General features: G+C 35.7%; 1 protein-coding gene across 1 annotated transcript; it reads right to left on the reverse strand.

The window, feature by feature from the left end:
- Positions 1–14,709: 14,709 nt before the first annotated feature.
- Positions 14,710–15,657, reverse strand: LOC141553399 (olfactory receptor 11H4-like). Its single transcript, XM_074285070.1, has one exon. It carries the CDS (start codon positions 15,652–15,654, stop codon positions 14,710–14,712), a length of 945 nt encoding a protein of 314 aa, XP_074141171.1. The 5' UTR covers positions 15,655–15,657.
- Between the last annotated feature and the right edge of the window lie 497 nt (positions 15,658–16,154).

A 16,154-nucleotide genomic window follows, 5' to 3' on the forward strand; every position in this document is an offset into this window, starting at 1 on the left:
ATGTTACAGGGCCCCATATGATATCTGTAACCCTGTGAAATAATCAAGTATTTATTAAATACTTATTTTGTGCTAGGCACTAAAATTGGTGCTGGATATTTATACAAAGGCAAAAGTGAAATGCCTCACGTCCTCAAAAATGTACATTCCACTGGAGGAAACAATTTATAGACAGATATATACAAAGTAAGTACGTGGTAAATTTGGGTAAGCAAGGACATTTTGTTACTTGGTGGAGAATCAGGGAATCATGGAGAAAGTAGCGCTTGAAGGAAAGTGGAAATTATAAGAGGATAAAGAAAAAAGGAAGTGTGTCTTAGTTTTTTTTTTTTTTTTATTTTTTAATTTATTTTTACCCTTTTTTTAAAATTTTTATTTTATTTTATAATTATAACATTTTTTGACAGTACATATGCATGGGTAATTTTTTACAACATTATCCCTTGCACTTACTTCTATTCAGATTTTTTCCCTTCCTCCCCCAACCCCCCCCCCCTCCCCAGATGGCAAGCAGTCTTATATATGTTAAATATATTACAGTATATTCTAGATACAATATATGTGTGTAGAACCGAATTTTTTGTTGCACAGGAAGAATTGGATTCAGAAGGTAAAAATAACAGTTTACATTCATTTCCCAGTGTTCCTTTTCTGGATGTAGCTGGTTCTGTCCATCATTAATCAATTGGAATTGGATTAGCTCTTCTCCATGTTGAAGAAATCCACTTCCATCAGCATACATCCTCGTACAGTATCATTGTTGAAGTGTATAATGATCTTCAGGTTCTGCTCGTTTCACTCAGCATCAGTTGATGTAAGTCTCTCCAAGCCTCTCTGTATTTCTCTTGTTGGTCATTTCTTATAGAACAATAATATTCCATAACATTCATATACCATAGTTTACCCAACCATTCTCCAATTGATGGACATCCATTCATCTTCCAGCTTCTAGCCACTATGAAAAGGGCTGCCACAAACATTTTGGCACATACAGGTCCCTTTCCCTTCTTTAGTAGTTCCTTGGGGTATAAGCCCAGTAGTAGTATGGCTGGGTCAAAGGGTATGCACATTTTGATAACTTTTTGGGCATAATTCCAGATTGCTCTCCAGAATGGTTGGATTCTTTCACAACTCCACCAACATTGCATCAGTGTCCCAGTTTTCCCACAGCCCCTCCAACATTCATTGTTATTTGTTCCTGTCATCTTGGAAGTGTGTCTTAGTTAAGAGGAATAGCCAGTACAAAAGCACAGAGGCAGGCTTTGGAGTGTGGAGTGTTATGTGTGAGGACCAGCAAGAAGGCTAGTTTGGGGGGGACACCATAATTTGGGAAGGAGAGTCATATAAAGATTGGAAATGGAGTTGGGGCCAGTTTGGGGTAGGCTTTAAAAGTCCAGCAGAGTAATCTACAACTGAACCATTGCAGTTGGTGGACTGGTCAAGTACTATAGTCAATCCCTTGCTCCTGTTTATAATCAGTTGTCAGCATTGGATCACTCATTCATTTACTGCCTTCTCTCCTAACATGCTTACTGGTGAGGGAAGATGGAGAAAATCACACAACTTGATTGTTGGTTCACTACAAATTTGTTACATAAACTCAAACAGGCCCTCACTTCTAGGCAATCCTTTTATATCTTCCTAAATTAACTCACTATTCCAGTCATCAGTAGCTCTTGCAAATTTTTTCATCCTTCCTCAAAGCTCTGATGGCTCTTTCTTTCACTGTTCTCCCCTTAGCTAAGTACCTTATCTCATATTTTATTGAAGAAATTGAAGCTGTTTCTCCCTTCATTCCTCTCACTACTCAGATGCACAACTTTTGCAACTAGATTCACAACTCATATCTCACATGAAGAGGTGGCTATTCCTGTCAAGGCAAATCCCTTTTCTTGTACAAATAATCCCATTCCATCTAATTTTCTCCAACAAATTGTCTTCTATCATATTCCCTCTCTTATACTTTCAATTTGTCACCAACTACTGGCTATTAATCTATTGTCCACAAGTATGTTTATGTCTCTATCATCTTAAAAAAAAAAATCTAACTTGTTCTGTATTTCTTACCCTTTAAGCTAAACTTGAGAAGGCCATCTGCAAATAGGAGTTTCTACTTTTCTCACTGTTCTTATAAGGCTTCTGACTTTCAACTGAAAATAGTTACCAATGATCTCTTAATTGCCAAATCCAATGGCTTTTTCTCAATTTTTGTCTTTGACTTCTCTGTAGCCTTTGGCACTAATAATGACTTTTCTCTAGATTTTTAAGATAGCATTCTCTTCTGGTCCTTTGATAGTTTCTGTTTTTGCTGGATCTTCACTGAGGTCATGACCACTATCCATGCATGTCCCACTGAATATTGGACCTCCTCTGTATGTATTGTTTAATATGTTGAACCCCTGGGGGTTTTATCGTCTCTATACTGATGATTCTTAAATCTACTTAATTAGCCCTCACTTCTCTGTTGACCTCTAATCTTGCATCTCCAACTGCCTATTGGCAACTCAAACTGGATGTCCTTAAGATGTCTTCAACTCAACATTTGTAAAACAACTCATCTTTATTTCTAAACCCTCCCTGCTTCCAAATTTCCCTATTACTGTGAAGAGCACTATTCTGTTTTTTCACACTTACAACCATTAGGTATTATATCAACTCTGGTCTGCCACCCATATATTCAGTCTGTTGCCAAGACCTGTTCATCTCACCTTTGCAACATCTCTTATATATGCCCCCTTCTCTCAACTCTGTTACTGTTATCACACTGGTGCAACATATCATGTTGGCCTAGTGTCACAGTCTGCTGGTTGGTCTGCCTGCCACAAATCTCTCCTCTTGTCTTAACTGACAAAGTGATTTTTCTAAAGTGTAAGTCTTGTTATGTTTCGTAAGGCTTAATTAAGCAGGCTTAATTATTTCCAATGGTTCCCTAACTTCAGGATCAAAAATAAAGTTGTCTCATGTTTAGATCTCTTCATAACCTAGTTCCCTTTCTGTTACCCTGACCTTTCCTGTTTTTCTACCTTACATCCCTCATCAATCTAGTCCAATGGGCATTGGCTTCCTTGAGCTCTTCCTTGAACAAGACACATAATTCCTCAGCTGTAGTCATTTTCATTGACTGTCTCATTCATAGAATATTCTTCATCTACTCTGGTTTCCTTTAAGTCCTCCACTTTCTACAGGAAACTTTTCCTAATATTTCTTAATTTTAGTGTCTTCCCACTGTTATTTATTCTTTGTATAGCTTGTTTATATATAGTTATTTGCATGTTGTCTCCCATTAAATTGTGAGAGCAAGGACTATCTTTTGCTTCTTTTTATATCCTCAGCCCTTAGTATAGTGCTATGCTTATTGATGGACTTTTAAAAAATCATTTTGCAGCTGTGTATGGAATGGATTAGAGAAGGGAAAGATGAAGCAGGGAGATGGGTTGAATGACTTCTGCAGTAACTCAGTCTAGAAAGGAGGAGTTAGAGCCTGAACTAGGCTGGTGTCCATTTGACTAGAGGGAAGGGGATAAATATGAGAGATATGTTAGTATTCAAAAACTAGATACAGGTAGTGAAGGAGAATGAGGATGGCTTTGTCCTTTACAGAAATGGGGTAGCTGGAAACTTACTGGCTGGAAGAAATGGTGTAGGAAGGAAGAATTCAGGAGGGAGATTTACAGGGTCTTAAGATAAAGCAGGGACCTTGTTTAAGAGCCAAGAGCTGGAACTCATCTATTGAGTCTACTTTGTGCAAGGTACTAGTTCAGATTCTCTTTTGAAAGGAGTGGAATCCTAACTTGAGATCCAGAATTTGGTAAATGAGGCAGAAAGAATGGGAAGACAAGGGAGATGCCCGAGCTCTGCTGTATTGGAAGTGTAGGTGTGGGGACCTGGTCTGCTAAACCAAGGTCCTGCCTCCTTTAGAAGAGCTTTTTAAGATGTCTGGAAGAATGAGTAATCTTTCAATTGGCTACTTTTCTTCTTTGATGAACTCATGGTTTGTATAACTAACCTTTCCATGAGGCTTTTTTTTTTTATTAACTTCTAGAAATATCTAAATGTATTTACCAAAATCTGCTCTCCTTCCTTCCTTCCTTCCTTCCTTCCTTCCTTCCTTCCTTCCTTCCTTCCTTCCTTCCTTCCTTCCTTCCTTCCTTCCTTCCTTCCTTCCTTCCTTCCTTCCTTCCTTCCTTCCTTCCTTCTTCCCCCCTCCCCTCTCTCTCTCTCCCTCCCTCCTGTCTCTCTCCCTCCCTCCTCTCTCTCTCCACCTTCCTCCCTCCCTCCATCTCGTCTGTCCATGTATCTGTCTCTTTCTCCTTCCCTCCCTCCTTCTCTCTCTTTCCCCCATCCTCCTTGCCTCCCTCTCTGTCTGTTTCTGTCTCTCTCTTCTCTGCTTGTCTTTATCTTTGGGTCTCTCTTGTTTGTCTCTGTATGTCTCTGTCTCTCTCACCCTTTTCTTTCTCTTCTTCTCTCTCTCTCTGTCTCTCTCCCTCATATGTTTTGTGTGTGGAGGTAGGAGAGAGTAGAATGAAGGGGATGGGGGTGGGAGGTGGGGAGAGAAAACTGTACTGGGGATTTACTAATTTTAGTTCCCCCTATGGAGATAGTATGATATGATTTGATTGTAACTACCTTAAGTTAGTAGTAGAGTTGTTATACTAGAGTTTATGCTCTTTCCTATCTGGAAGGCCTGTCACAAGGCCTGGGAGGCCTGACCTTTTCTTGGGATTCTCTTGGGGATTTCCTGTGAACTTGCTTATTTCTTCCCCATCCACCAGGCCCAGGCCTCTGTTGACCAAGGGTTGCCTGTTGTATTTTAATTGCATTCACCTGGGATAAGAGCTGAAATCTTGGCTGAGTGTGTGACCCACTTATGTCCCTTTCCCACTCCCTTCTGCCCTTCACTTTTCCTCTCTGTTTGGGGAACTAGAGTTAGAACTTGACTGATGCAATAGCCAAGAATCCTGTCCCCTGGCACTGTAGGTTTTATTCACTTTTAATTGGTAGCATCTCTCACTCTCTTGCCCCAGCTTCCTGTTCTAATTGACTCTCTTGAGTTTCTTTAACTTCTGTTAATCACCCAGGCCTGAGCTACTGAGCTATAATACAAATAGGAGTCTTGGGACCATGACTTTTTTTTTTTTTTTTTAAACACCAACCTTGTTTCTTTTAAGTTTCTTTACTAATAATTTCAAACAATTTGATCTTTAAAATCTTGAGGGTAAAGAAATCCTATGGGTATCATTGCCAGAGCAAAAGCTGCCTAAAGAGTGCCAACTACCCTGGCCTGTGCCTGTTGACTTATTTTACCTGATCTTTGCTTCTACCCCCAGCAAGGTGAGGGGAGAGAAAGAGTAAAGATGACCAAGTGCTCCTTGGATGAGGTCTTAAATACTTTCCTGGTGAAGAATAAAAGTGGGACATGCCTGACTGAGCTAGCCAACCTAGGAAACAAAGTCATTTGAAGGGGATGATCTTCAAATTGTTTGGTAGCTCTTTTGAATAAATGACCATGCTTGTTTCTCTTTACCATGAAGGCATGCATATTTGAAATATATTTTAGGACTTTTTGTTATAGATTCAAATATTCTGTGAAAAACAACCATATCCATCTCCCCATGTATACAGACATATTTTTATTCAATTTGTATTTTAAAGAATTCTACAACCTCTTAGGAGATGTTTTTTTCATGACACAGTGTTCTCTTTTCAGAACTAGTGCTTAGAGTAGTGTGTCAGGATAGCAAATGCATTTTCATTGAAGATGCTTTCATTTTAGTTGATCCAAGAGTTCATTGCCCCTGTGTTACCTTCCTTCATGCATGTGATTTAGTGTCCCTATTTAAACATGAATTAAATTATTCTAAATAGAATTTTATGAATTACAATTATTTCTTTTTGCTGGCAAGGGAACTCCTTTCACTATCTCCTTTTTAAAATTCTCACATATTTCATATGTTATAAAAATAAAATTTCTATCCAAGCTAAATGACTTTCTTCCTCCTCTTCTTTAATGTCTTTAAACAAATCCCTTACTGTCCACGTGTGGGAAGGATGGAGAAATTGTGAAAGAATTGCTGAGATGCTCACTTTCACTGTCTAACCTCTGCCTTCTTCCAGATTGGAAGATTTCCTCCATTAACTTTTTTTTTCCAAATTCATAGTGAAAAGTAAGGGTTAGATGAGGTCTCCATTTTAGATTTTTCTTCATGTGCATTCCGAAAAGAATGAGGCTAGATATGAACTCAGGTCTTCCTGATTCAAGGACCAGTGTTCTATCCACAGTACTACCTAATAGTCCCCCTCCTTTTTTTTTTTTTTTTTTTTTTTTTTTTGGTCTTCTGACTTCTTCCAAGTCATATGAAGGAATAAAGAGCTTTGTAGGGCAGGGAACTGAAAACTTCTGAGGAATTTCTTTAGGAATTAAAAAAAGAGCTATTATTGTCTAAAGAACTATTGTCTAAAAGCTCTAGAGACTTTTAATTCTAAGAGCTAGGAAATAGTGTTAGCTGTGGGAAGAATATGATACCAATGTTAGCTGAGTAAAAGAATTAAATATTCCTCTCTTTAAAGTCATGGGACAAGGAAGAGAAGAATTAAGATGAGAAACATTTAAGCATTAATAAGAATAATACCTAATTATACTTGTGTTTATATTTTTTGAAAATTGTGTTTTATATTTAAATTTTTTCTTTTTTTTTCTTTTTGTTTTTTAATTACATAATGATAGAATTATATGTTCGGAACTGGAAAATATTTTTTAAATCATCATTCTCTAACATTCTCATTTTATAGAAAACTGAGAACAAAGAGGTTACTTTCCTCAAGTAGTTAGGACATTACACATGTGTACACATATACACACACATTATACATGTATCTATCTATCTATATATATATATACACATAAATGTTCAACTTTTATTACCAAATTATGAAAAACAGAAAATATTATACTTTTTATTTGGGTGGTTGAAACTTAGAATTAAAGAGAAATCTGAATAAACTCCTGAAGAAGCAAAAGATCACAAAGTTTGAGATATAATGTACTATTTATTTAGATGCCTTCAAAACAATTTTAAATATATGGAGATTTCACAATAGGATTCCACAACAGTATTAAAATTGGTTATCATAAAGACCTGAATATTATTATTATTATATATTTTTAATGAACACTACAATTTTTGCAGGGGATATCTTACTTTCCATTTCTACCTTACTACAAAACCTATAGTATTATTTAATCTGGAAAATATAAACAAAAGTCAATTTTGGAATCTCCATTGTTGCCTCAAATTGAAAAAGATAATTAAACCAGAACAAAGCTCCAAGTGTGCTTCTCAAGGCCACAAGGCCTAAAGGTCCTATTCTGCTTTTGCACAACTTTAATTTTTAGGAAATGAATGTTTCCTTTTACCAGCCTAAATTTACCTCTTTGCTACTTTCTAGTTCTTCCTTTCAGAATCAAACAAGTTTAATCCCTCTTCTTATGTTGTCCCTTCAAGTGCTTGAAAATCATTGTCATATTTTCTAAATGTTTTCTTTTAGCTATATATTTCCAGCTTTTTAAATTGACCCTTTTTTGGCATGAACTCAAAGTTCTTTACCATTTTAACTCTTCTCCATCTTGTCAATGAATTTTCAGAAATTTGACATCCCAAACTGAACACAATATTCCAGGGGTGGTCTGATTAAAGCAGAATATGGCAGGATGGTCATCACCTTACATCTAGGAACTTTTTCTCTCTAACTATAGCCGGAAAGCACATTAGCTTTCTAAGCTACCTTAACATACTATGTCCATTAAATTCTCAGGTCTTTTTCAGAAAAAACAAAACAAAAACAAAAAACTATCATCTATCAATGGTTCAGTATTCTTATACTTAAAAATCATTTTTTTTGAACCTAGGTGAACAAATTTAATTATTATTGTTAAATTTCTTTTCAATTGGTTTGAACCAATTCCTAACTTAATCCTAACATGTTGTTCCCTCTCTCTATCTTTTCTTCTTCCTTATACCTGTTTAAATACTATTAGTTGTTTGGGATTTAGCTCAAATCTCAACTCCTCTTTGAGGTTTTTATTGATGATTCTTATCTTTATTAATATCCTATTTTCTTGAATTTCTATAGAACCTGATGTCTTTATTATTCTCATTGACCATGTAGTGTCATTAAACTAGTGCTTATGTTTTCTCTACATTTCTAAATGATAAATTCCTGGAATGTTGGTAGCACATTTAAAAAAAAAAAACAAGAAGTATTATTAATTGAAACATTTGATGAATCTCCCAATTGAATGGATGGTATTATAGGATAGACCTTTGTCCAAAGAGCACCACCCAGAGAAATAGATGTATTTTCCAGCTTCTTGCTAGAGAGCACACAGAAACTTTGATTTGTTCCCAGTGACTTATAGGATGATTGGCAATTTATATGATGAGAGACATGCTCCTCTTAGAAGATCTGCTTTTTCCCAGTAGTCTAGAAAAGTGTGCTGTAAAACAGTTTATTTACTCTTTTTCTCTTTTCTTGTTATAGATAGACAGCATTGACTTTCTAGATCTGAGCATAGTAAATTGTGTGGGAAAGGAGATCTCTCTTTGTGTCTCCAGGTAATTTATTAGAGAAGCACAGGTTGAACTTGGGGGAGGGGTGAGGGAAAGGGGGAATTTCTGAATCTCTGTGTCCTGGCTGTCTTTTGTCTGTTTTTTGTTTTTCTTGAATACAGGTTGGAGACAGGAATACCACAAAATGAATTTTCATGGATTTTCCATTTAAATGTGATTAATTCCAAAGAAAGTACCAGAGTTTGACTATTAGGACATCAGCCTCCTCACAGTGTGCTTCTTGAAGAAAGAAGAGAATCCCCCACAGAGGATGACTATAGCTGAAGATCTAGAGCCATGTATCTATAGTTGGAGAGATCTGGATCTTATCAACCTTGAAAAATTAGCTGAGTTGCTTGGATGGGTCTCTGTAACAGCTGCTCTGAGGGCAATGGGCACTATTTTTTCAGCAATCCCTCAATAGTATTTTTGTTTCCTTGAGAAGTCTAATGTATTATTTCATTATTTGTCCAACATGGAATTCATGATCTTTTCCTCAACCTTCTGCTCTTTATAATTTCTCTATTATTGTTGAGAGTAATATCATCCTCAGTCACCCAGATTTTCAAACTATGTGTAATTCTCAGATCCCCACTCTTATCCTTATACCTAATCTATTAAAATGTTCTGTTGTTACATAACCTACCTTTGTAATGTCTCTCATATATCTTCTTTCTCTCCTATGACACTGTAACCACATAAGTTAGTCCTTTACCTCAAGCCTGGACTCCTGCAATAGTCTTTTGGTTAGTTTCTTTGCTTAAGCCTTTCTTCACTCCGGTCCCTCCCACCTTTACTCATCTGTCAGATTGATCTTTCTGAAATACTGGGCTAATCATATGACATATTCCTTTCATTCAATAAATCCCTATCATCCCCAGGATCAGATATAAAATTCTCTGTTTGATTTTAAATATCTTTTATAACCTGGTCTCTTTCAAACTTTTTTTTTTTTTTTTTTTTTTTTTTTTTTTTAAATTTTAGGCTGGGGTTAAGTGACTTGCCCAGGGTCACACAGCTAGGAAGTGTTAAGTGTCTGAGGTCAGATTCGAACTCGGGTCCTCCTGAATTCAAGGCTGGTGCTCTATCCACTGCGCCACCTAGCTGCCCCTTCTTTCAAACTTTCTAAGACTTCTTACTCCACGTACCCCACTGTGACTCTTCAATCCATATGACTCTGGCCTCCTTGCTAATTTCTCATGCTAGAAATTATATTTCCCAACTCTGGACATTCTTACTTGCTATTTCCTCATGCCCAGATCTCTTTCCCTCCTCATCTCACCAAGTCTTATTTCACATCCTACCTTTGTTTCTTATGAACTTTGTTTGTGATGGGAGAAATAAAGGGTTTCCTATTTCTACCAATACATAATGAGTGTCTCTGAGTCTTTGGGACCTATCTTCTTAATTTCAGGAAACCTGGACATCAACTATACTTAGGAGATTTTTCCTAGAGGAAAAATTCTATTGTTGAGGAAAGAATCAAAGATAAAATAAGTAACCATTTGAGGTCAGCTTCCATTATTTCTTTTATATCTTTAATGGCACTAAGTCCAGGATTGTGCATGTAAAAAATAAATACTCAAACAAATGTTGTGAATGTATGAAATTACGTCATATTCACTATACTCTTCTTGCCATTTCAAATGGCGATTAAGTTGAAATTTTTATCATGGTACAAAACTACAAAATTGAAATACAACTGAGAGTACTATGACCACTAGAGGGCAGAAGACTATAAGGGAAAGGAATAGTTATTTGAATATAGGGATTATATGGAGCCAAGAATGCTGAAGGCAGAAGAGGATGAGAAAATTGGTGGAATGGGTAAATGTAGATAGGGATACTTGCCCTTGTAGTCATGGATTTTTCCTATTTTACACATGGAATTTCCACTTCAAGAATCTGGTCACCTAGTATTCAGTAGTGACTCTAGACTTTGTTACAAATGTAAATTAGCAAATTTTATTTCTGAGCACATAAGTTGCTCCTTCTAGACTTTCACCCTTCACAATCCTCAGAAGTAATATCACTTACCCTTTTCTGACCAGAAGTTTTGGCAAAAGCTTGTTAATGTTGTACCAGAATAATGTTGGTAATGTTAATGAAACTTAACTGCAGTAGGGGTTACATATAGAAATGTGCTGGTAAATGTTTCGCAAAAAACTCTTCTTGGGGGAAAAATGTTTTCAGGACACATTTTAAAATGTAATCTGAATTGTTAAATTTTCTTCTTAACTTTCTTAAATCTAGACAATAAAACAATAAACCAAGCATTGATTTATATCATTTGCCCATTTCCAAAGTGTAAATACTTATATTGAAAATTTAATACAAGTACATTCCAGTATATTTTTGTATTCATAGCTGTGTTCCACTTGAGATTCATATTTCTTGCTTTGAATCAAACCCAATTCTTGCATTCTGTGAAGTGGGGTGGATATACAGATGAAGTGAAGACAATATGAAAAGAGTTTAAGAATTATACTCAAGGAGGAGAATGGATAGTATGTAGTGAAGCTGCCTCCACCAAGGAGATAGAGAGTCAAGTGCCAGGAGGATACTGTCAAAGAAGTCAAGAAGGTTATCAGGATACAGAGGGGCTGCTCTGGCTTGGCCATTGACTGACTTTGATGATATTGTATTGTTGTTTAGTCAGGAGTTATTCTTTGAGGTTTCAGAATACTGATAGAGAAGATAATTGATATGATTTGAGTGTAATATCTGGCAATAAGAAAAAGTCTTTTTGCATTCAGCATCTTACAAATTATGTTCTCAAGATATGAGAAAGAGCTGAGCCCTGAAATCATGAATTCTCTTAACAGACTGTGACTTTATTGGAGGCTGTGAATTTGAGCATTTGAGAGTTGTGTTTTATTTCAAGGACCCCCTTTTGCTTGTTTCTAGGGAAGAAGCAGCCACTGTATCTAAACTGAAATGTGATTTTTTTTTTTTATAACTTTTAGGTTCAGAGCATCGCTATAAATTAGCTCCATTTGGCTTGGAACTGGTGGCAGCTCTGGGATACAGCTGCATGATTGTGTTTAAATATATTGTGTTTTTATTTCCTTTCATGGATGCTTTTCTTATGAATATAAGTATTTTTATATTCAAATATAAGTATCTTGTAACATTTGTATTTTTAAAATTCTTATGCAGAAATTTTATTGGATTTTGTTTTAAAAATAATAGCTTTTTACTTTCAAAATACATGTAAAGATATTTTCAATATTTACCCTTGCAAAACCTTGTGTTCCAAATTTTTCCTCCCTCCTTTTCCTCCCTCCTTTTCCTCCATCCCTCCTCTAGACATTAAGTAATACAATATATGTTAAACATGTGCTATTTTTAATTCATATTTCCATATTTATTATGCTGCACAAGAAAAATCAGATCAAAAAGGAAAGAAAATGAAAAAGAAAGAAAAAAGGAAGCAAACAACAACAAAAAGGTGAAAATAATAAGTTGTGATCCACATTCAGTCCCCACAATCCTCTTTTTGGATGTAGATGGCTCTCTCCATCACCAGTCTATAGGAATTGGCTTGAATCATATCATTGTTGAAAAGAGCCAAGTCCATCAGATTTGATCATCACATAATCTTGCCAATGTGTACAATGTTCTCTTGGTTCTACTCACTTTATTTAGTACCAGTTCATGTAAGTTTTTTCAGGCATTTTAAAAATCATCTTGCTGATTGTTTCTTAAAGAACAATAATATTCTGTAACGTTCATATACCATAACTTATTCAGCCATTCCCCAATTGATGGGCATCCACTTAACTTCCACCACAAAAAGGCTGCTATAAATATTTTTGCATATGTGGGTCCTTTCCCCTTTTCTATAGTCCTTTGGGATACAGGCACAGTGGAGACACTGCTGGGTCAAAGGGTATGCACAATTTGATAGCCCTTTGGGCATGGTTCCAAATTGATCTCCAGATTGGTTGGATCAGTTCACAACTCCACCAACGATGTATTATTATCCTAGTTTTCCCACATTCTCTGCAACGTTTATATTATCTTTTTCTGTCATCTTAGCCAATTTGACAGGTATAGTGATCAAGACTCAGTGAAATCCAGCAATTCCATGGGTGGAGTAGGGTTTTCCCACTAAGTATGGATTAGATAAATTCACATTGCTTAGGTATAAATGGATAATTTTCAAAGGAAGAGATCCAATCTATTTATGATCATATAAAATGCTTTAAGTTACTAATAACTGGAGAAGTACAAATTAAACGTTGAGGTTGTATCTCATACTTAGAATGGTAAAAGTGACAAAAAAGGAAAATTATAAATATTGAAGGGGCTGTGAAAAAACAGTACCCAAATCCGTTGTTGGTGGACTATGACTTAGTGCAGTCATTCTGTAAAACAATTTACATTGCATATCCTTTGACCCATATATAAATAGACTATATAAACTATATATAGAAATACTATTTTTATACCCCCAAGGAAATAAAAGGAAAAAGGATCTATATGCACATAACTGTTTATGGCACTCTTTTCATGATAGTCAAAAATTAAAAACTAAAGAGGTATCTTCCTTTTAGGAAATGGTTAAGTAAATTGTTTCCTGTGAATGTAATAGAATATTATCAGGGCCATAAGAAATGAAGAAATGAACAATTTCAGACAAAACTGTGAATAGTTCTATAAACTGATGTATAATGGAGTGAGCAGAATCAGAACAATTTTTGTGATATTATTATGGGAAAAAACAACTTTCAAAAACTTTGGAACTCTGATCAGTGAAATAATAAATCACGAATCCAAAAGAATTTTTACTTCCTGAAAAAGAGGTGATGAACTTTAAATGTAGAAAGAAACAGACATAAGTTTTGGGGCATGATTAATATGTAAATTTGTTTTGCTGGATTACATAGTAATGTACGGAGGGATTTTACTTAATGAGGTAGAATAATAAGAGAGCCATAATAAAAAAATAAATTTATCAAAAGGGAAAAGAAGAATGATTTGGAATTCTAGTTCTTTGGAAATCTGAGCTTGACAGTCACTCAAGTTTCCTCTGTTGGGTATACTGCGTAAGTGTCACTATGATCCTGGGACTTTTAAGTGCTTGTCTTTATTTATTTATTTATCTATCTATCTATCTATCTATCTATTTATTTTTGGGGAGTGGGATCAGGTTTGATAGCTAAAACTGGATTAGAGAAAGTGGCAATTTTAGAGAAGGCAAAAGAGTTGCAGAATATGTGGAGAAGGTCACTCAATCTCCTAATGTTTCTACATTTGTGTGCTCAATCACTTCTTTGTGCTGTTTCTTCCTTCAGATTGCATCACTATAGTTCTTTTTCTATAAATTATTTTTGCTCCATGTAGAAAAATTCCTAACCACAGATTATATTCCTCTTATATTTCTCACATAATTTAGTACAGTGGTGGCTACAAGGTTCAATAAATGATAAATGATAAAAATTTTGGCTCCATCACTAGTTTTGTGAACATGTTACTTCATTTTTCTAGGTCTTTGTTTCTCTTCTGAAAATGAATAATTTGGATGATATTCCTTTTTTATATTACATTCTATAATATTTATTGAATAGCTGATTCATTTGAGGAGTACAGAATTAGTTATTCCAGAAAAAAGTGCTCTTTTATTGTTGATTGATTTTTTTCTTTATTTTGAAAATTATATATTCCAATAAACAACTAATGAGGAAAAATTATATCCAAATATCTTTGGATTCATGTCACACAGAAAGTGATTTATGATGTTGGAACTGTAGTAGGAAAGTTGGGAGATTAAAATGAAGATGAGAACTGTATATACAAAAGTAATAAAGATACATAGCTATTAATCAACAAGCATTTATTAAGGCAATACATTAATTTTCTTCTATTTCTCATTTATGTCATTCATATTTGAAGAACAATCTTGACACTGGATGTTGAAATTCAGTAAGCTGAGGTTCAATTAGATCAAGGTAGGAGAGAATTTAAATGAGGGAGAAATGTCCTTATCTTTATTTCTTTAAAGTGAAAATTAGAGCACTATTAGAAAAAGTGACAATTTTCCTAAATTGACTAATTAGGAGAATTAAGGTATGGAATCTTTTAGTCAAATAAAGGCAACTCATGAAAATTGGCTACTTCTCATGCCGCACAAGACTGCTTTTAGGGCACATTTCATATCCTTATTGCGCAGACTATAGATTAAAGGGTTTAAGAATGGAGTCATTACTGAGTACACCAAAGTGACAATTTTTTGCATCAAAGTTGGGATACCATATGTTGGGCTCACATACATCACCATGACTGTCCCATAGAAAAGAGACACTACCATCAAATGAGATCCACATGTAGAGAAGGCTTTACGCCGACCAGCAGCTGAAGGCACCTGAAATACAGCTTTAAGCACCAGTGTATACGATGTGAAAATATACATAATGGAGAGAAAGAGGACAAGGGAGCTCTGGGTATAGAAGATCAGCTCAGTGATAGGAGCTGGAGCACAGGAGAGGGCCATCAGTGGATCCATGTCACACAAAAAGTGATCTATGATGTTAGAACTGCAGTAGGGCAGTTGGGAGATTAAGAAAATGAGAATTGGGTAGCCAAGAAAGCCAATCAACCAACAGAGAGATACCAGGGTGGCACAATGCCTCCCAGTCATGATGGTTGGGTAGTGCAGTGGGCAGCAGATAGCCAGATATCTGTCATAAGCCATAACTGCTAGGAAAAGACATTCAGTTGTACCAAGGGAAAAGAAGAAATAAAATTGTAAGAAGCATCCACAGAATGAAATTGTTTTGGTTTTGGAGATAAAATTGGTCAACATATTGGGAACAGTGGAAGAAACATACCAAATTTCAAGGAAGGAAAAGTTGCTTAGGAGAATGTACATGGGAGTGTGAAGTCGCTGGTCCCATATTACTGCACAGATGATAGCTCCATTACCAAGAAGAGTCAGGATGTAGATGACCAAAAGCAGTGAGAAGAGGGTAACCTGTGTCTCCCAGGACCCAGGAAAGCCTAGGAGGACAAACTCAGTCACAGTGGTTGTTATTGACCTATTCATGGGTCTTAGAACTGCAGAAAAGACAAAGACAAAAATCATGATGTAAGAGTACTTTTCTTGAGATTCTGAAGCTTCTCTTGGAATAATGAACTTGCCTCAAAGAGTTTGAGGGAGGCAATGTGGCATAGTGGAAAGAGTGCTGAATTTTAAGGACTGAACTTGGAATCACAGAACCTAAATTTCAATCACAGCTCTGCCATTTCCTACCTGTGTGAATTTAGACAAGTTGATCAATTTTTCTGTGACTCAGTTTCCTCATCTGTAAAAGGAAGAAGTTGTACTAAATGTCTTCTAAAATCAATTCTGGATGATTTCCAACTCTAGATCTATGATTCATTGCTTGATGCAGGGGAAACACATTATTCTGAGACTATTTTGGGTGTCAACCTTGTGTTATTCTAAATGAACTCTGGAACCCTAAGATTCAATGTGACTTGATTCATAATGACAGAACACTAGGTTCCTTGAATTTCCTAGAGCATTAGAAACCAATCAAATTT

This window comes from Sminthopsis crassicaudata, chromosome 2 (assembly GCF_048593235.1).
Source record: "Sminthopsis crassicaudata isolate SCR6 chromosome 2, ASM4859323v1, whole genome shotgun sequence".
Lineage (NCBI taxonomy): Eukaryota > Metazoa > Chordata > Mammalia > Dasyuromorphia > Dasyuridae > Sminthopsis > Sminthopsis crassicaudata.

Excerpts from the sequence above, each read along its gene's own strand:
- LOC141553399 (XM_074285070.1), bottom strand. The coding sequence starts at position 15,654 with ATGAATAGGTCAATAACAACCACTGTGACTGAGTTTGTCCTCCTAGGC.